Source organism: Bufo bufo, chromosome 1 (assembly GCF_905171765.1).
Source record: "Bufo bufo chromosome 1, aBufBuf1.1, whole genome shotgun sequence".
NCBI lineage: Eukaryota > Metazoa > Chordata > Amphibia > Anura > Bufonidae > Bufo > Bufo bufo.
Window position 1 is genome coordinate 614,052,328 of NC_053389.1, and position 22,474 is coordinate 614,074,801.

Sequence of the window (22,474 nt, forward strand, 5' to 3'; positions counted from 1 at the left end):
AGCTGGTTCAGAGGTCATGGCCAGTGTGTGGTCAGAGCTGGAATGTACAATGGTGCACATCTACAGTACCCCAGACCTGCGGGTATCTGCAATGTTGTATTGTTATGTCATGTCTATGCCATGTTTTGAACGTATATTCCAGCTAGAGGGGGTAATTGTTGGCAGGAAGAAATCTAACCACCCTGTTCCTCCCCTTTTGGTAGGAGTGGGCTGGTCTTACTTCCTGCCAGGAGAGGGGATGCCCGAGTAGATAGAGAAGGGAGAGGCAGAGGCCTCCTGTGAGACCATCACTCTTCAGTAAAAGAACACTGCTTCCAGAAAGCATCAGTGTGACAAGACAGCAGAGTGATCAACAAAATTACACCTTTACAGAGCCTGCTGCAAGGTGATGGATTACATGTCAGACACCCATCACCTAGAATAACAATCAGGCCAGACTAACATCAAGTCTGTATCACAGTGGACACCTGTGGCGAAAGCCACTACGCCACGGTGTTTTGGAGGGGGCTGTTTGCCCGCCTCCTGCCCCAGGATTATGGCCCATACTAACTTTGAAGGAGAAGACAGAAAGGCTGCACAGCTTAAATCTGTGGAACTGTTTTGGGCAGGAAAGCCATGCTTGCGGCCGGCCAAATGTGACTTCCATGGAATTTGGGAACCCCTGCTCGGATCTGGGTGATTTTTGGATATGTTGTTCACCCAGATCAGAGCTATCCATGGATGTATACATTATGGGGATATGTGGGGTTTTGAGGTGTTTTCTGTGTTTGGGGGAAAAATGTGTGTTTTCTGTCTGTGAGTGATTAAGTTAGCCCATTACGTTTGGTAATTGTATTTTGTTGATTGCGTCACAGACAATGCTCATTGTATTTTGTTGATTGCGTTACAGACAGAGGGAAGGGGATTTTATGTACAATTGCTGGGAAGGTTTCAATACTGTAAATGCATGTGATTGGCTAAAATATAAACTGTCACAGTCTTCTACAAGGGCCCCAGGGGGAGTGTCCCTTTCTAGGAGACCTGCATAAAAGGCTTGAAAATAACCCATTAAAGTGTTATGCTTAACCCTCAAGCGAAGTGACGTCTCGTTATTGGGGGAATTGGATTGTATGCCGATTGCCAGGAGTGTAAGCCGATTGTATGCTTTTCCTGGTCCGCAGTTTCCAGTGTTCGTGTAGTTTGCAGTTCGGCAGACTGGTGCTTGCAGTAGCTGCCTGTGCATTGGAAAGGGGAATATCGCCTAAACTGGTTTTAACCTCTTGTGTGCGAAACGGTCCGTTACAACACCTATATCCACAAGTGCCTGCTACTGCTATTAAATTGCCATTCAACCTGCCACCATACAGTACCTCCTCATCTGATGCCAGAAACTGCAATTTGTACTTAATACTGCTGGATGTGCCACAAGTCATATTTTGCAGTAAGTAAAGAGAGACTATTATGCATATACTTCTGGCCTGATTCTTCAAACTACCTTTCCACTGCACTGATCCCCAGGGAGAAATGGCAGGGGGGAGTACACTGTGACACAAATTCTCATCAAGGCCACTACCACTCCCATTCTCTGCACCGGCTCCTCTGAGCTCGCTGCACATCTAGATCTGTATCCACACTGATATTGGGGTACAGTTGTAAAAAAAATCGTCTTTCCATGAATGGGAAGTCTATGACAGCATCACTGTTGGAGGCAGGTATATACTAGTTACAGCGTCGGACTTAGATGCCTAGGGCCCACCAGTGAAATTCATTTTGGGGGCCCACTGTGCAGCTACATGCAAATATTACCTGCTCACCTAATGGCAGACAAGACACTACAAGGTGATTGATTGTAGGGGTCCCTGCTGCAACTTCTAGAAGGCAGGTCCCAGAGGAAAGAGGATGCTGGCTAGCCTTCCTCTAGACAAAGTCATCTCAGCCCCGATGCATCAATAATAATAATCTAGGTAGTTTGCAAAATAATCTATCCAGTTTTTATATGAACATAGGCTGGTTTAGATGCTATATGCTTCCTATCTATATGTAGCGCCGTCATACTGTATGATGTAGAGTTGTGCAGGGGGTAAGGGATTAGGGGTCCACCTTGCTCAGGGGCCCACCGGGGGATTCACCTGTTCCCCTGTGGGTCAGTCTGAATCTGACTAGGTATATAACATAACATAACGAGATATATATATATATATATATATATATATATAATATATATATTTTAGAGATATGGTGGATATATTCATCACTATATCTGCCACGTTAATCATTATTAAAACTACATAAAGCTACCTTGAAAGCTTTCGATTCTGATTATTAATTTTTTTCCTGCATAAAACTCTATTACAGATTCTCCTTTAAAAAAAAAAAAATCGCTCCTTCTGTGTGTACAGCTGTTAACACTGAAATCTTCCTGTGCTCATGGCCATGTCCCTCATTCTCCTCCTTGTGTCCTTCATGTTTTCTACAGCTTTATAAGAGGAGGCCCCCATGCCCTATGACCAACAGACACCATGTTGCTCTCTCGAAGGCTGTGTATTCTTCCTTCTTCCACTGGGTTGCTGAACTACCATTCAGTGGTCAGTGAAGGCTCTGCTGTGGCCTCTCACCAAACATCGGCAACTCCTTTGCCTTATGACCAACTGCCTGGTGACTGGAAGAAAGGATGGAGTAGCTTGTACCATTTCTGGAAAAAGGACGGATTTAAGAATATTCATCATCTCATGGTGGAAAATTACCAACGTTTTGGACCTATTTACAGGTATGAAAAGTAGATACAAGTTACAGTATTATCATAGCACTGTGATAATGGGACATTACAGTGAAAGAGCAAATATGCATATATTTTAGAACATATGTATTTTGTTATTATTTCGAGTACAGACTGAAAAGATCAGGACAATGGGAAACAGCTTTATATAATTACAGCACTTGTCTTATAAAGAATCATGACTGCTGTCACAGGAGGATACGAGATATAGCAGATAACTCTTAATATGTTCAGTGGTAAAAATGTGTCACTGTATTGTAGAGGAGCACAATGACATGCAATGCCCATCTAACTACATTAAAGGGGAAGTATGAGACGTCACACTTCTCCATGAGCGGGGCCCTATATGCATATTCAGATTAACGGGACTGAGCTGTCCTGCCAGGCACAGTCTATGTACAATACTGGTGATATTTCAGGAAATAAAAGTAGACCCATTTTCTAGCCCTGTTTCTAATCTTATACAACCCTTTTTCATTGAAAGATTGTATTGTTGAGGAATGGTCCTTACAAAGAGTATGACCAGCTGCATTGTGTATGTTTAAACTGCAAATCTGTCACAGGAAATATGTCTAGATAGCAGAAGCTCACACTAAAGGCCCTTTTACACAGGCTGAGAGACTACATTTGTGGTAGGTGTGCTCTGCTGATCTTTTCATGCAAACATTAAGGGCATGGTTAAAAAACGACACTGTCTTATATCGTCATCCATTTTCAGTTTCTTGTATTCAGAGATCTGCTCCTGGGCCCCTTCTGAATTCTACATCTAACTAATATCACTTATATACTGGCAATGCTCAAATCTGTTGTTCAGACCCCAACCTGTACTCTTTTTTGCCTTGCATTCTTATCGAAGATATTTCATATATTTGGTCATCCTCTTCCTTAAAGGGAACCTCTCAGGAGATTCATGCTGCCTGAAGCCCAGGCAGTATGAAATACCGACAAGCCCTTCATTGTAAACAACTGTATTGCACATTGTATGTGCTGCGGTTCTTCAGAGAAAAACTAATGTAAAGATTAGTAAAAAACGAGTAAGGAGTCACACAGCCAGCTCCTGCCAGCTTCTTATTGCATACCTCAGCTTGATTGACATAACTGTCAATCAAGCTGGTTGGTGAAAAGTCAAGGAAAAGCCAGCCAGTGGCCAGAGAGGAAACACCCAGGAGCCAGCAAGTGGACACTTCTCCTTATGTTTAAAGGAAATTCTGTCAGTTCAGGCAGCATGAACTGACAGAATTTAAACTTAGAATGTAAAACAGAAGTCATAGTGCCAGATTTATCATTAGCTCAAGTCAAAATAATGGAGTGAAAAAATCACAAATTTTTGTGCAATCGCGCAAACTGTGCAAAAATTTGCGACTTTTATTGGCTCTGCGCTATGCTCGCCAGTTTTCTGAAAGTGAGCGTGTTTTCTTATGGAAATGAATCTCTAGACAGATTTATTATTGCGACAATTTAAAAAGTCGCAAAAAATTGCGCAATTTCACTCCAGTGAGGACCATGCTTCTCTTATGTGACTTTTTAATAGAACATGCGACTTTTTTGTAAAGATGTGCGACTTTTGTAAAGCCGCTTACTGAAAGATAAACTGCTACCGTCAAACCACATTTATCACAGTATTAAAGGACCACTAATAAATCTGACTGGACATATGTAAAAGTGGAGTAAGATGTAAGTGTAATGATAAATCTGGCCCATAATCTTTTCACCATTTTCATCTACTCAAATCAAGGCTATGTTCACAGCATTTGGTGACCACATTTAGCATATTGCCACTCCTCCCATTTCATAATCTGTATTCATTGGAATGGCATTCGTTGTCATATCTTTTTGTATAGGAGAGCGCAGCAGATTGCACAGTACTGTACAGTGGACCACTGCAAACAAATATCTACCATGCGCCATTCTTTTGTTTTGCATTGTGGTTGATGTATACCACTGTATAACTATACAATACTATGGCAGGAGGAATATGTTGGGGAATACCCCCAATCAAATGCAATGTGAGCAGAGCCTAACAATTACTGTCCCTTACAGCATAACAAGTGCTTCTCAACAACTTCTTTTCAAGCTCTGTCCACCTCCTGCTTTTTCCAGATGAAAAGAATAGCAGAGGAGCGGGGCGCAGCCGTAGTGAAATGCGGCTCGACTCTGGTGGAAGGCTGTGGCATAAAGGGTTAATTTTTGAGTTGGGGGAAGCAGGAAGGGGTGAGCAGTAAGGGGGGGGGGCGTGCTATTCGCGCCAGATATATAAGGCAGGACAGGGAGGGGCTTATTGAGAGTTAGGACGTGGTGCAAACGTTGGTTAATCGGATGTCATGACGTTCCTGGAGCAACTGATAGCTGAGATTAGGGCAGCGGTAGCTGATTGAGGGTCGGACTGGGTCCAGGAGACCTTGCAGGCAGCATTGAGAAGTGGCAGGTCAGCAGAGCTGGCCCCAGTTAGGAGGGAGCAGCCAAAGAGGTCTAGGCCTCCTGAGCGTCTGAGCCCCGAAGTGACTCCCCGAGTACGGCAACGCTTAGGGAGCCCCCTTAGGGACCCTCCTGTGTGGCAGTGCAGTAGTGGAAGCAACGCTGCTCGCAGCCGCACGGGGAGGAATACCGTACAGCAGCCGGACTTGGCGGGAGAGGGATGGGTCCACCCCCGTCCTGTCTCCCTAATCGGGCAAGGGGGAGGCAGAGAAGATGCGGCGGCTCCCCTACTGGATAGCGTTAGCGGGGAGCGTACTGTGAACTTACCCAGAGGCGGGGCTGTAGCGCAGGAACGGCAAGCTGGCTCAAAGTCTAGGAGAAGCGTGGCGTCCATCTTGGATGGTCGGGGAGACAGGCAGGGAGGCACAGAACTTGGTGGTGCACTGAGGCCACCTGCTAGTGGTCGGAGGGAAGTGCGGCTGGGAGTGAGGAGTGAGGATGAGGCGGCTCCACCCCCTATGTGGGCCAGGAATGCGCGGAGAAGAGGTTGCTGCACACGTGCCAACTGTACCCGGAGGCAAGTCGCCGTTTGAGCGGTCTGCAGAGGATGGTGAATGGACTCACGATTCAGAAGATGGTGAAGATGGCCAAGCTGAGACGACCGGGACCAGGGTTGAGCCGGATGCGGCGACCAGGGGTTCCAGAATTGTCCAGGAGCAGGGGATGCGATGATCTATGGCTACTGGGATTCCCCCCCAGGGACATCCAGGTGAGAGTACGTTAAGGGGGGGGAGGGAGGGTTAGTGCTGTGTGGGGTATGCCGGCAGTGGTCGGGGGGGGGGGGATCGGTCAGTGTGGGAATTGCTGGAGGGGCTTGTGGCGTTGTTGGCACGGGTAGGGTCTGGGATGGCGCCGGTGTTGGATGGGCAGGGGGTGACTACAGCAGTCGGTGGTCCGGGGGAGGGGAGGTATACGTGTGTTTTGAAGGGCAGCTCGGGGCACACTTGAAACTGGAGGTGAGGGAAAAGATTTATCGGGATGAATACGTAGAGATCTGGATAGGGCGCAGCTAGAGAAGAGTAAGAAGGAGGAGGAGGAGGAGCGGCGTCGGTATCGTTCGATACCACGCACGTTTATGAATTGGTTGCAGGCATTTGCCATCTTGTGAGTGTTGTTGGGGAAAAACCACCGGAACACTGCTCTTTCGCTATATGGATTCCATAGGTGAGGTGTACAGGGTATATATGGGGGGGGGTAGTGTGGCTGAGATACGACGAGCAGTGTTCCCTCTAAGCTGCGCGGGTGGGCGGCCGCGCAGCAATTATTGTGGCCCCGCTCACAATTTTATAATGCCCGCTCACTCAGCTGTGCCGGCCCCCAGCTGATTCCCCTGTCTGTTTTGCTGGCTGACGCCGCCCGCCGCACGGTCAGTTCATTTACAATACCTGGCTGTGGGCTGCCGGTAGGCGTTGGCTAGTATTTAAATAGGGGGGCGGAGTTTTGGATCCGCCGGAGGCAGAGAGGGAGTGCGTGCTGTGCGGCGCAGGCTGAGTTGACGTCACGTCACGCTACGCTGCATCTGAGTACCCTGCGCGCCTGGCCGCCTGCTAGCTGGTGAGGTGAGGGCATATAAAAAAAGAAGTATGTACCCCCCCCTGTCCCACAGTGCTACGAATCCTCTGTTGTCCCCTGTATTACCCTGATACCCCTCAGTTATATAATATATCTGAGGGGTATCAGGGTAAATTATACAGGGGGTAATATAACTAGGGGTATCAGGGTACATGAGGGGTAATATAACTGAGGAGGGCTAGGCTACTATCAGACATTATACAGGGGTAATATAACTCATCTTACCCCTCACCCCTGTATTATGTCCCTGATAGCCCTCCTCACTTATATTACCCCTGTATAATGTACCCTGATAGATACCCCTTAGTTATATTACCCCTGTATAATGTACCCTGATACCCCTCAGTTATATAATATAACTGAGGGGTATCAGGTTAAATTATACAGGGCGGGTTAATATAACTAAGGGGTATCAGTGTACATTATTATACAGGGGTAATATAACTTAGGAGGGCTATCAGGGGACATTATACAGAGGTAATATAACTTATATTACCCCTGTATAATGTCCTTGATAGCCCTCCTCAGTTATATTACCCCTGTATAGTGTACCCTGATACCCCTTAGTTATATTACCCCCTGTATAATGTACCCTGATACCCCTCAGTTATATAATATAACTGAGGGGTATCAGGTTAAAATATACAGGGCGGGGGAATATAACTAAGGGGTATCAGTGTACATTATTATACAGGGGTAATATAACTAAGGGGTATCAGGGGACATTATTATACAGGGGTAATATAACTTATATTACCCCTGTATAGTGTACCCTGATACCCCTTAGTTATATTACCCCCTGTATAATTTACCTGATACCCCTCAGTTATATTACCCCTGTATAATGTCCCCCATAACAGTGTGTGTTATCCACAGGTCCCCCATAACAATGTGTCATCCACAGATCTCCCATAACAATGTGTCATCCACAGATCCCCCAAATTATTTTAAAAACCTGCTGTTTCTCTAGATGACCTTATGTTTATGGTAGTGGTAATAGAGTCTCAATGGTCTATAAAAGCAGCTACACTATTTTTACAAAGCATTGAGACTCTATTAACACTACTATTAACTATTAACATAAGGTCATCTAGAGAAAAAGCAGGTTTTTAAAATTCTTATTTTTCCCATTTAGGTGTTAGAGCAATCTAATTAAAGTTATGTTTTAACACCTAAAGAGAAAGAAAAAATAAATAAAAACCTACGGTTTCTCTAGATGACCTTATGTTGATAGTAGTGTTAATAGAGTTTCAATGCTTTGTAAAAATAGTGTAGCTGCTTTTATAGACCCTTGAGACTCTATTACCACTACTATCAACATAAGGTCATCTAGAGAAACAGCAGCTTTTTTAAATTATTTTTTTCCTTTAGGTATTAAAGCAATCAAATGAAAGTTATGTTTTAACATAAGGGTCAGAAACTGGGTTTTGTTTAGCCTCTTGGTTATTAGTTTTTCTATGTAAGTTCTCTGGAACAAAGATTTTTTTTTCCCTGTATGGTTTATATATGGAGAGCAATGTCCAGTGATAACAGAGAGGACTATACTGTATATTGTACGGGATGGTGCAGGGGTTATACTGTATTGTATGGGATGGCGCAGAGGTTTGTATGCTCTTTGAAGTGACAACTATCTTAGGTTTTCCTATCGCCCACATTTGATGGCGCTGTGCCCAGCTCTGAGCCGACCCCGCTCAGCAGCTGCGAAGGCTTAGAGGGAACACTGACGACGAGCAGTTCCGTCGGCGCAAGGCGATCTGGCCGATTATTCGGTGGGATCATAAAGATATTAGCTTGTCGATGCGGCTGATGGCAGCTCCAAAGGTGCGTGGGCAGCCCTTTCGAGGGGCGTCAGGGGGAGCTTCAGCGGCAGAGGTACCTTCTGGCGGTAAAAAATTATGCTGCTGGCAGCTCAATGAGGAATACTGTAAGTTCCTCTCTGACTGCCGTTTTAGGCACGAATGCTCTGGATGCTGGGGGTCCCATAGCCTTGTGCGGTGTTTCAAGTGGGGTAAGGGGAAGGGACATGAGATTGCGCAAAAGAGGTCGGACACGAGTGACGGTGGACGAGATGCTGCTTTTTCTAAATAGATATCCAAATAAGGCTGCAGCAGAATTGTTACGTAGGGGTTTTGTTGAGGGTTTTCACATTCCGTGTTATTCAGTGAGGTTGGGGGGCCGTTTCGGCGCTGGCTAGGCCGGAGGTTGTCACTTAACAGATTGGAAAGGAGGTGCGGGCAGGTCTTGTTGCGGGACCGTTTTGGGAAATGTCGTTGCCGGGGTTGCGTGTATCGCCATTGTGGCTAGTGCCGAACAAGTTTCGGCTCATTCATAATTTGTCCTACCCGGCGGGTAGCTCAGTGAACTATGGTATTGATCAGGAGCTCTGTTCTGTGTCGTACGCGTCATTCGATGCGGCGGTCGCATGGGTTTATTTGTTTTCGGGCATATATCTGTCCTTATTTGTTGGCCCGGTGTGAGGCAGGGAATGGAGGGCTTTAGTGGTTTGTGTTTGGTGTACGGAAGAAGGTATTGGTTGTGGCAGCATGTTCTGATTCGGTGTAATCATTTATTTTGCAGGGGCAGCCACGTGTCTAACTTGGATTTTCGGTCATTCCTACATGTTTTGGGGAGCCTGAAGAGCTGAGCGTAGGAATGGAAGGCAGTTGTGTTTTGATGCTAGCGAATTGCAGGTTCGTTGGATTGGCTTACGCGGATTGTTGTGGGGACGAGTGCTCCCCGAGTTTTGTTTTTATGTTTCCTTGGATGGTCCTCCAGACATTGTGGTGTTGCATGCAGGAGGGAATGACTTGGGCATCCGGCGCTCTAGAGACATCATTAGGGATGTCAAGTTAGATTTGCTGCGGTTGTGGGCAGACTTTCCTTCCTTATTAGTGGTTTGCTCCGATATTGTGGCACGACTGAGTTGGCGGTCTGCAAGGTCTGTTGAAAAACTGAATAAGTCTTGGGCTAAAATAAACAGGGAGGTAGGTTGTTTTGTTAGGCGACAGGGTGGTTTTGTGGTGAGCCATAAGGATTTAGAGGTGGCATCTACAACGTTCTTGCGGCGGGACGGGGTTCATCTGAATAATGTGGGGATTGATTTGTGGACGTTGGGTTTGCAGGATGGTTTGGAAATGGCTTTTAAGTTGTGGAGGGACGAGTATAGGTGAGGTGACCCCTATGTTCGTCTGGTGGCAGGTAAAAGCGGGATCCTGGGAGGCAAAACTTGGAATAGGTGCATGTCTCTCTCTCTTTTTGGCGTGCATCTAGGAGGTTGTGGTGAATGGAAAATTGGGGGATCCTGTTTGGGCTAATAATAATAATTTGGGCTAATAATAATAATAATTGCGAGGAGTTGGTGCCCTGGGGTCGGAGAGTGCGGCCGAGGGTAAAGTTCGATTCAAGTTCTGGATTATATGGGGAGGTTTGCAAGTGGCGAATATAATTTTACTCGGATTGCATTCTAGGATCCCTTTGCGTCACAGATTACATGATGGATTATTGGCAACAATGTTTCAAGGTGTATATATGAGTATTACAATCACCGGTAATCCGGTTTCCTGGAAGTCTCCATGACACCACATCCTGAGACTGACTGCCTCTGATAGGACAGGAAAAAACACAAAGAGGCTAAAAACCCCACCCCTTCCCCTCATCGCCAGTGTATTTTAATGGAAACCAGGATAAGGTTAAGAATTTTGAAAATAATAAAATGGGCGGGAAATATGTGGTGTCATGGAGACTTCCAGGAAACCGTATTACCTGTGAGTGTAATACTCATTTCCCCAGTCATCTCCATGACACCACATCCTGAGAACTAACAAAGTGAACAACTCAGGGGTGGGACTACAGCACCCAGGACCTTGCGTCCAAAGGCCATATCATCATTGGCAAATACGTCCAGCCTATAATGTTTAGTAAAGGTATGGGACCTCTTCCACGTGGCCGCCCTGCAAATCTGCTCCAGGGATGCGGAGGCCCTTTCGACCCAGGAGGTGGAAACTGCTCTCATTGAATGGGCTCTAAGAGAAGGGGGAGGTTCTTTACTGGAGGCAGAAAATGCCTTCGTAATTGCACTTCTTATCCAACGCGAAATGGAGCTCTTAGGGTACTTTCACACTTGCGGCAGGACGGATCCGACATGCTGTTCACCATGTCGGATCCGTCCTGCGGCTGTTTCGCCGTGCCCCCGGGCCGCCGCTCGGTCCCCATTGACTATAATGGGGACGGGGGCGGAGCTCCGGCGGAGCACGGCGGTGCACGGAGAAAGCCGCCGGACTAAAAAACCTGACATGCAGTAATTTTAGTCCAGCGGCCTTAAGCCGTGCATCGCCGTGCTGCGCCGAAGCTCCTCCCCCGTCCCCATTATAGTCAATGGGGACGGAGCGGCGGCCCGGGGGCACGGCGAAACAGCCGCAGGACGGATCCGACATGGTGAACAGCATGTCGGATCAGTCCTGCCGCAAGTGTGAAACTAGCCTTAGCTCAATTCTCCATTCTTTAGTAACTTCAATATAATGAAGAACGGCCCTTCTCACGTCTAGATTATGAAATTTATCTTCTTGCTCATTCCTAGGATTGGCACAGAATGAGAGAATGACTATATCTTGGGATCTGTGGAAAGTCGATACTACCTTAGGTAGGAAATTGGGGTCTAGTTTAAAAATTTGCTTATCTTCTAAGAAGGAAGGGCTCCTGGATGGACAGGGCCTGGAGCTCACATACTCTCCTCGCAGAGGATATTGCTACTAAGAAAATGGTTTTGAGAGTAAGCCATTTGATAGACAGAGTATTAAGGGGTTCAAACGGGGAATCCGATAACCCGAAGAGAACCGTATTTAGATTCCATGGAGCCACCATATTCTTAATTCTAGGCTTCAACCTGTCTGCCGCTTTCAGGAATCTGGAAATCCATGAAACCTCATAAAGACTAGTATTATAGAGGGCACCCAGGGCAGACACCTGTACTCTTAGCGTGTTTGGGGAGAGATCCATATCCAACCCATCCTAGAGAAATTCCAGAATGAGAGGGATATTGGGAAAAGACTGGTTAAACCTGTCACCACTCCACGAGGCAAACTTCTTCCAGACCTTAAGATATGCTATAGAGGTATTTGAGGATGGATTGTTCAGTAACCAAGCTGATAGATTGAGACGCTTGGGGTTCGGATGGCAGATTGGACCCTGTATTAGGAGGTCTTCCGTCGGGGAAAACAGGATTGGAACTTCCCGGCTGAGGGATCTCAGGAGACCGACCCAGCCTCTTCTGGGCCAGAAGGGAACCACCAGGATCAGGGTACATTCCTCGGTCTGGAATAACTGTAGAACCTTCGGAATCATCGGAATTGGTGGAAAAGCATAAACGAGGCCCGACGTCCAATTCTCCCTTGGATTCAGGGAGAAGTAATGCGGCACCTTGTGATTTTTGTTTGAGGCAAACAGATCCAGATCCGGGTTGCCCCAATGAAGCTGGATCCTCTGAAAGGCTGTTTGAGAAAGAGACCACTCGCCTGGATCCAATGTCTGTCGACTGAGAAAATCTGCTCTTAGGTTGAGAGAGCCTTTTAGGTGCACTGCTGCAAGCGATCTTACATTCTTCTCTGCCCATGAGAATATCTGTCTTGAGAGACCCTGAAGATGACTGTGCCTTGTTCCTCCCTGATGACGGATGAAAGCCACTGCTGTGAAGTACATGACGGTTTTGTGAATGCGTCTGTGATGCTTTTAGACCTTCCTATATCGCCAGAAGTTCCCTGTAATTGGAAAACATCCTCCTCAGAGGTTCGGTCCAAGTTCCATGAAAGGAGATTGTGGTTGTAAGAGCGCCCCAGCTCTCGCTGACAACAGATTCCAGTCTGTTGTCAGTGAGAAAACCTCTTCCTGATTCCAGAAGACCCCCATCTGTAGATTCTTGTCTCTGAGCCACCACTAAAGAGCTTCTTACCTCCCTGTTCAATGCTATTTTCTGGTCCAGGGTGAATTGTGACCTGTTCCAATTCCTGAGGATAAGTTCCTGTAGAGGTCTCATGTGGTATTGTGCCCAGGCAACTGCAGTAATGCAGGATGAGAGGCGTCCTAGAATCTTCATGCCTTCTCTGATGGAACAAATGGGACTCTTCAAGAATTGTTGGATTCTGAGCTTCAGGTCCTGGACTTTTGGAAGAGGTAGGATTTCTGTAGGACGGAATCTAGAAGGATGCCCAAAAATATTCTTCTGTTGTCGGGAAGGAGGTTGGACTTTTCCCAGTTGACTATCCAGCCCAGGGCCTGAAGATGAGAAAGGACGACCTGAACATGGGAATGAACACAGGGTCCAATCTGCCATCCGAACCCCAAGCGTCTCAATCTATCAGCTTGGTTACTGAACAATCCATCTTCCAATACCTCTATAGCATATCTTAAGGTCTGGAAGAAGTTTGCCTCGTGGAGTGGTGACAGTTTTTTTTTTTAAACTCGTTTTATTGGAGTATAAAGGTGCATTATCAAAGTACATGACAATTCGGCATAACAATAAATCCAATAGAAAAAAAAATCACAGCGTCAACATACAAATTGACTTAAAACAATTACAGAGAATACAGAAAATAAAATAAAATAAAACAAGGTAAAACAGTTTGTGGTACATTATTCATGATGTAAGTACAATTTCCCATGAACGCAGCAGGGCTTCTGGCAGTACACAAGTAGGATTACTAAACAGTTTCACTCTTGCCATAACAGGAATATTATCCCAGGTGAATATTTACTATAAAGGCATTTCACATGTCCCATCGCAGTTTGCATAGAAATATGGAGTCTCATCGAGAATTCAGCGTATTGGTAGACGCGCACCACTCTCCCCACACTTTCTCAAATTTCTGGGGGCATCCCCTGTGAATATAGACTACTTTTTCTAGTGGAATAATCTGATTTACTACCTGTTTCCAATGGTTAACATTAGTCATCCTATCAGCCATCCACCGGAGGGCTATAGCCTTCCTAGCCAAAAATAAAGTTTCCTCTAAAAATATCCTATGATGGTGAGACCACTGTTCTCATCAATGATCCCCAACAAGCACATCTTGGGGCAAAGGGGAACATGTCCTGGTACTAGATCCGACAATAAGGACGTCACATCCCTCCAGAAATTTTGAATGAGTCTACAGTCCCACATCATGTGCCAGAAGTTGGCGCCAGCCTGGTGAAATCTTAGGCAGTTGTCGTTCTCGGACCTACCCATTTTAAACAGCCTACTAGGAGTGAGGTAACTTCTATGCAGTATATGTAATTGTACAATCTTATTATTGACTGAGGGAGATACTCTTGTAGGAGCTGCTAACGCCTCGTTCCAATCAGTTTCAGAAAGAGACGGGATGCAATTCCTCCATTTATCCTCAACGGTCAGAGGGGGTATGTCCATTTTCGTGGTTATGAGGTGCGTGTATATAGCCGATATGAGACCTCTAGGGCCTTGTGTGGATAGCATTCCAATCAAAGGATAGTTAGAAATCTTTCTAGAGCCCCTACCAAACTGTGCAGATAGGGCATGTCTAACCTGTAGATACCTGAAAAACATGTGCCTTGGAGTACCAAATTTTTCCTGAATCTGAGAGTAGGATCTCAAGGAACCTCCCTCATATAGATCACCCAGGGTCAGAATCCCATGCTCCTTCCACATCGCAGCGCCCTCATGCCTATTTAAATGTTGAAACATAGGGTTTTCCCACAAGGGTATTATGTCCGGAATATCAGTATAAGATTTTAGCTTAGCTGCCTCCCAAACCTGATGGGCAAGCCTATGTAGTGGGAGGGCTTTTCCGTGGAACAGGCTAATATCTTCCAAAACTGGCCATAGTGAATGTAACTGGAGGAAGTCCTGCAGATAGAACTCCGCATTGGGTAAGGGCTGTGAGGACACCCAAGAGACAAGGTAACGCAGCTGCCCCGCTAGGAAGTAAAGAAACAGGTCTGGTAGTGCCGCTCCTCCCTGCAATTTAGGCCTCTGCAAAGTGCGGATCGCCAGTTTCCTTCTGGCCGCTCCCCAAATGAAAGCTGACATCATAGAGTGGAGGCGGTCAAAGAACCTCCTAGGGACGGTCGTACTCGCATGTTCTAACACATATAAAGCTTTGGGAAGGAGAACCATCTTAATGAGGTTCAGACGTCCCATCAGTGAAATAGGGAGAGATTGCCATGCCGCAAACTTCTTAGTGAATATAGAGATTAAGGGCTCCGTGTTCAAAGTATATGCTAGAGGGGGATCCCTAGTTATTATAATACCTAGGTATCCACCACCGGAAGATTGCAATACATCGTATGCCATCCCTCAGGCTTAAGAGGCATCAGAGCTGACTTGGACCAATTGATATGCAATCCAGAGAAACGGCCAAAATTTTCAATCAATTCAATCGCTCTAGGTAATGACTGTTCCGCCTTGTCCATAAAAAGGATCAGATCGTCAGCGTAGAGCCCAACCCTATCCTTGTGGTGACAGGTTTAACCAGTCTTTTCCCAATATGGGAATGAAGGAGATCCGCATTTTCTGCTATGATTAAAAAGTCGTCCAAGTAAGGACTTATTAGTATTCCTTTTTGGCTTAGGGAGGCCACTAGTTCTGACATGACTTTGGAGAAGATGCAAGGGGCAGAAGATATTCTGAAAGGAAGGCAATTGAACTGGTAATGATGGATCTTTCCCTCCAGCTGAACTGCAAGTCTTAGATATTTCCTTGAGTTTGGGTGGATTGGGATGTGGAAGAAAGCATCCTTGCGGTCTAATGTGGCCATCATAGCCCCCTTCTTGATGAGATTCATGGCGGATCTTACTGTCTCTATCTTGAATCTGCGATAAGTGATAAATTTGTTTAGTGGCTTCAGGTTTATTATAGTCCTTAATTTCCCAATTGGTTTCCAGACTAAAAATAATAGGGAATAGTGACCCCTTCCAATTTCTCGGTTGGGAACACATTCCACTGCTCCCAGGCATAATAACTCTCTTATGCCATTGGACAGAAAGAACATTTGAGATAAGGGGAGCCGGGTTAAGGTGAATTTTTGTGGAGGAAGAGATTTCAATTCTATCACGTAATCCTCTCTTATAATTTTGACAATAAAGGGGTCTGTGATGATCTGCTCCCAGGTGTGTATAAAAGAGCTGAGTCTTCATCCAACCCGGATGGTGTCATTGTTTGGAGGAGGAGGAAGGATCCCCCTTATTGGGATTGAAAAGGAAATTCCTTCCTTTTCCCCCTTTTGTATAGCTCCACCTTCCTGATTTCCCTTTATCTGTTTTGGAATTCTGATGTGGTCTATTCCGAAAAAAATGCCTCTTATTTTTGGATCTGTCTTCGGGAAACCCTCTTTTGTGGTCGGTGGCGTTTTCCAGGATTCTATCCAAGTCGGGGCCAAAGACATACTGGCCATGGAACAGGAGAGAAATCAGCTTATTCTTGGATGTCATATCACTCGACCAGGCCTTCAGCCAAAGGTCTCTTTTAATGGTATTGGATAGAACCGCTGTACGGGCAGATAATCTTACGGACTCCGCTGAGGCGTCTGCTAGGAAGCTAGTGGCCATCTTTAATAGGGAAAGGCTATCCAAGCTTTGCTCCCGCTGGGTTTTATTAATTAGATGGAGCTCTAGCTGCTCCAACAAGACTTTTAAGGTATGGGCCACACATGTCACAGCTACTCCCGGTTTTAAAAGAGCTGCCGTAGCTTCCCATTTTTTCTTTAGAAGGCTTTCCGCCTTCCTGTCCATGGGATCTTTCAATTGTGCGGCGTCTTCAAAGGGAAGAACCGTGCGTTTTGTGACTTTGGCCACTGGAGCATCGACTCTAGGAATGGACTCCCAGTCTGTGCAAGGGATACCGCCTCTTAATGCCGCGGAGAATGAAGGAACTTTTTAAAGGTTTATCCCATTCGGCTTTAATTAGCTTCTGTACATTATCCGGCACTGGAAACACAGACCGATGCCTTTCCCCCAGACCCCCGAATATCTCCTCCTGAACTGTACTGGGCTTCCTGGGATCTCCATCCTGATTGTGGCCCTTATGGCTTTAATTAACTCTTCAATACCTGCAGGGTTAAACAGAAATCTTCTGTATTCGTTATCTTCATCAGATTCCTGGGGTATATCCAGGATCTCAGGATCCGACAGATCAGGATTTACTGAATCTGAATCACTTCCCACACTGATAAGATCTCTAGAAGATCTCGGTCTAGGAGAAGGGGGTAGAGGGGGACGCATCTCTTTTTTGGGATGCCAGGGCAGATTGAACCTCTTCTCTAACCATAGCCTTGATGTCTTCCAACAGGCCAGAGGACTCGGACTTCACAACAGATGCAGTACATTCCTTGCACAGCGGTTTAGAACCAGAAGAGGGCAGACGTTTAAAACACACTCCGCACTTCCTGGTCCTACCCTTAACCGAGGAGGAAGACTCCTTTTCTCCCTGAAACATATAAGGGAGAGAAGGGTCAGCCACCACAGGGCAACATCACAAAGGAGGGTGCCTGACACAGGCTAGTCACTGCACCCTGGCTAGAAGGAGGCTCCGATCCTGAGCCAGGTGTGGTAGGGGCACTCATGTTCAGCAGGTCCCATCCACCAAAATCGCCAGAGGCAGAAGCAGGGGTGAAAACGCTGGACGCCATCTTTAGCCGGCATATTGCCCTTTTTATTCCACTGGGCATGCACTGGCGTGACGTCATGACACTAAGCCATGCCCCTTTGGCAGCCGATGTCATGCCTCTAAGCCACGGCCACTTGGTGACTGATGTCATGACGCTAAGCCACGCCCCCTCAGCGTCTGACATCATCACCCGGCGGCTGGAGGGAAGCGTCTCCTAGCGTCGCTCCAACCACCCTACAACTCCGCATATAGCCGGCCTGGACCGACGCAGGAGGGAACTTCGCCGGGGCCACCAACACCAGCAGGGGCCCGGGCACAGACCTTTGCAGGAGGAGAGAGAGCCGAACCGCCGGAACCGACCTCCGGTCTGTATAGAAGATGCGCCAAGAACAATACTGCCAGGAACCCCATAGAGCTCCCAGCACCTCTCCAGTCTTCCTTCCCTGGCAGTACAGAATAAAACACTGGCGATGAGGGGAAGGGGTGGGGTTTTTAACCTCTCTGTGTTTTTTCCTGTCCAATCAGAGTAAGTCAGTCTCAGGATGTGGTGTCATGGAGACGAATGGGGAAATATATATATACAGTACAGACCAAAAGTTTGGACACACCTTCTCATTCAAAGAGTTTTCTTTATTTTCATGACTATGAAGGCATCAAAACTATGAATTAACACATGTGGAATTATATACATAACAAACAAGTGTGAAACAACTGAAAATATGTCATATTCTAGGTTCTTCAAAGTAGCCACCTTTTGCTTTGATTACTGCTTTGCACACTCCTGGCATTCTCTTGATGAGCTTCAAGAAGTAGTCCCCTGAAATGTTTTTCACTTCATAGGTGTTCCCTGTCAGGTTTAATAAGTGGGATTTCTTGCCTTATAAATGGGGTTGGGACCATCAGTGGCGTTGAGGAGAAGTCAGGTGGATACACAGCTGATAGTCCTACTGAATAGACTGTTAGAATTTGTATTATGGCAAGAAAAAAGCAGCTAAGTAAAGAAAAACGAGTGGCCATCATTACTTTAAGAAATGAAGGTCAGTCAGTCAGCCGAAAAATTGGGAAAACTTTGAAAGTAAGGGCTATTTGACCATGAAGGAGAGTGATGGGGTGCTGCGCCAGATGACCTGGCCTCCACAGTCACCGGACCTGAACCCAATCGAGATGGTTTGGGGTGAGCTGGACTGCAGAGTGAAGGCAAAAGGGCCAACAAGTGCTAAGCATCTCTGGGAACTCCTTCAAGACTGTTGGAAGACCATTTCAGGGGCTACCTCTTGAAGCTCATCAAGAGAATGCCAAGAGTGTGCAAAGCAGTAATCAAAGCAAAAGGTGGCTACTTTGAAGAACCTAGAATATGACATATTTTCAGTTGTTTCACACTTGTTTGTTATGTATATACAAACCGGATTCCAAAAAAGTTGGGACACTATACAAATCGTGAATAAAAACTGAATGAAATGATGTAGAGGTGCCAACTTCTAATATTTTATTCAGAATAGAACATAAATCACGGAACAAAAGTTTAAACTGAGAAAATGTACCATTTTAAGGGAATAATATGTTGAATCAGAATTTCATGGTGTCAACAAATCCCCAAAAAGTTGGGACAAGGCCATTTTCACCACTGTGTGGCATCTCCCCTTCTTCTTACAACACTCAACAGACGTCTGGGGACCGAGGAGACCAGTTTCTCAAGTTTAGAAATAGGAATGCTCTCCCATTCTTGTCTAATACAGGCCTCTAACTATTCAATCGTCTTGGGCCTTCTTTGTTGCACCTTCCTCTTTTATGATGCGCTAAATATTCTCTATAGGTGAAAGATCTGGACTGCAGACTGGCCATTTTAGTACCCGGATCCTTGTCCTACGCAGCCATGATGTTGTGATTGATGCAGAATGTGGTCTGGCATTATCTTGTTGAAAAATGCAGGGTCTTCCCTGAAAGAGATGACGTCTGGATGGGAGAATATGTTGTTCTAGAACCTGAATATATTTTTCTGCATTGATGGTGCCTTTCCAGACATGCAAGCTGCCCATGCCACACGCACTCATGCAACCCCATACCATCAGAGATGCAGGCTTCTGAACTGAGCGTTGATAACAACTTGGGTTGTCCTTGTCCTCTTTGGTCCAGATGACATGGCGTCCCTGATTTCCAAAAAGAACTTCGAATAGTGACTCGTCTGACCACAGAACAGTCTTCCATTTTGCCACACTCCATTTTAAATGATCCCTGGCCCAGTGAAAACGCCTGTGCTTGTGGATCTTGCTTAGAAATGGCTTCTTTTTTGCACTGTAGAGTTTCAGCTGGCAACGGCGGATGGCACAGTGGATTGTGTTCACTGACAATGGTTTCTGGAAGTATTCCTGAGCCCATTCTGTGATTTCCTTTACAGTAGCATTCCTGTTTGTGGTGCAGTGTCGTTTAAGGACCCAGAGATCACGGGCATCCAGTATGGTTTTACGGCCTTGACCCTTACGCACAGAGATTGTTCCAGATTCTCTGAATCTTCGGATGATGTTATGCACAGTTGATGATGATAGATGCAAAGTCTTTGCAATTTTTCGCTGGGTAACACCTTTCTGATATTGCTCCACTATCTTTCTGCGCAACATTGTGGGATTTGGTGATCCTCTACCCATCTTGGCTTCTGAGAGACACTGCCATTCTTGAAGCTCTTTTTATACCCAATCATGTTGCCAATTGACCTAATTAGTGCTAATTGGTCTTCCAGCTCTTCGTTATGCTCAAATCTACTTTTTCCAGCCTCTTATTGCTACTTGTCCCAACTTTTTGGGGATTTGTTGACACCGTGAAAATTGGAATCAACTTATTTTTCCTTTAAAATGATACATTTACTCGGATTAAACGTTTGATCTGTCATCTACGTTCTATTACAAATAAAATATTGACATTTGCCATCATCATTGCATTCAGTTTTTATTCACAATTTGTTTAGTGTCCCAACTTTTTTGGAATCCGGTTTGTAATTCCACATGTGTTAATTCATAGTTTTGATGCCTTCATAGTCATGAAAATAAAGAAAACTCTTTGAATGAGAAGGTGTGTCCAAACTTTTGGTCTGTACTGTATATATGTATGATTTTGGTAACAGTGTATTGTTAATAAATTGCCGCTACGCATTTTTACCAAGTCAAGCTGATGTGTCGTTATTTGGGGTCAAGGTGTAAAGCGATACAAGCCAGGGAATATTCCATCCCATGGAGTCAATATGTTTGGAATCTACTTTTTCTGTACCTTTGACATATTTAAAGGCCAGTGCAGGTTCTAATATACTATACAATGCCTCCCAGTCCAGACTATACTAAACTCCATAGTGCAACTTCTAGCTTTTTCCCTACTCGTGTAAGTCTTCTTCTCTCTGACTACAAACCAGGATAATAATGGATAATAATGGTCATGGACCTGGATAATAATGGTCATGGACTGCTGCATGGGCAACATCCGTGCGACTGCCGCAGACCCGTTCAATTTGAGTGGGTCCATCATCCTTCTGCAACAACAAAAAAAGTGCTATTTTTTAGCGGTGCGAAGGCACAGACAGAAACCACACGGAAGCACTCCGTAGTGCTTCCATAGGATTCCGTGGCTCCGTTCCGCACTGCTCCTTCCAGGTTGCAGACCTATTCAAGTGAATGTGTCTGGATCTGTGATATGGTGTGCACGCAGCTGGCACCCGTATATTGCGGTCCACAATACGGGCGCGGCCGGGCAACGGCCATGTGCATGAGCCCTAAGTCCAAGTCCTGCACAACACTCAACCTTTTTCTCTTCGTAACCCGCACAGCAGCTTCTACTGTAACTGCAATAAATCCCTCATTCTCCTACCCTCCTTGAAGAGGACCTTTCATCGGATTTTATTAATTGAGATCGGAGCCTGTGACGTTCTGCGCTGCGATTGGACAGCGCTACAGCCAGGGGAGAAGGAGACGCCCACAGAGAAAGACTGAGTCTCCTCCCCATTGCTCCGATGCTCAGTATTAGCATACTGAGCGGGGAAAATACCGGGGGGCACAGAGCAGCCTAGGAGCAGGGCCGTCTTTAATATTGGTTGGACCCTGGGAAAAAATTTACTTGGGCCCCATGGATCCCGCCTTCCCACACCTTAGCAGGCAATCACGCCCTCCACCACAACACACACACAAAAAATCCACACATCTGGTAGAGTACAGTGAATGAATGTAAATACTTCCAGTTCTGAAGACTCCAGCGACTCAGGATCAGTGCTCTGAGCAGCTGGGCTCAGGCTGGAAGTGGGCACTGCTCTGCAGGAAAGAGATCGGGGCTCGGCTCACCCTAGTGTTACAGTGCACCCCAGCAACCCACAGTATGCAGTATAGCACCCAATCGTATACAGCAACCCACAATATGCAGTATAGCACCCTATAGTATACAGCACCACACAGTATGCAGTATAGCACCCCACACTATACAGTACCCCACAGTATATAGTAGAGAAGTATAGCAGCCCACAGTATACAGCACCCCACAGTATACAACACCTCACAGTATACAGTACAGCAAAAAATCTCACCAAACCTGATTCTATTCAGTATATTCAACATACAAACTTCTAATATTAGGCATCCTTTAACACTTCACATGTTAAATGTAGCCAAACTACTTATCCCCAAACTATGGAAGGAAAAAGAACCCCCATCCTTCTCAGAATGGTTGAAAGAGATGCATATCTTACACAACTACGAGAAACTGAGATTAATTAGAGATGATAAAAAAGCCCAGGTACCACCAAATATGGGACCCTTGGACCAAACTTTTAGAAAAAAAATGCCATAACTGAACATCTTTAACTATTTAGCTTCCACGCCTGGACCCTGTAACCATAAGGTTGGATTAAACCTGATTCCCTCCCCCCCCCCTCCCTTATGTACTCCATGTTAAATTGTTCTCCCTCCCCCCCCAAGTTACGGTTCTTCTTGTGATGTAGCTGGGATGACCCGACAAGATTGTCACATGCAGTAACTCAGAAGCTGACTAAATCCCACAATACTGGGCAACTGTAGTGATATAGGAGCATA

General features: G+C 45.8%; 1 protein-coding gene across 1 annotated transcript in view; it reads left to right on the plus strand.

The window, feature by feature from the left end:
- Window positions 1-2,498: 2,498 nt before the first annotated feature.
- The window catches only part of LOC120985643 (cholesterol side-chain cleavage enzyme, mitochondrial), a 92,474-nt gene continuing 72,498 nt past the window's right edge, over window positions 2,499-22,474 (plus strand). Inside the window, exon 1 of the mRNA XM_040413702.1 lies at window positions 2,499-2,746. Coding sequence (XP_040269636.1) covers window positions 2,499-2,746 — 248 coding nt within the window. The remainder of the gene's footprint in view (window positions 2,747-22,474) is intronic.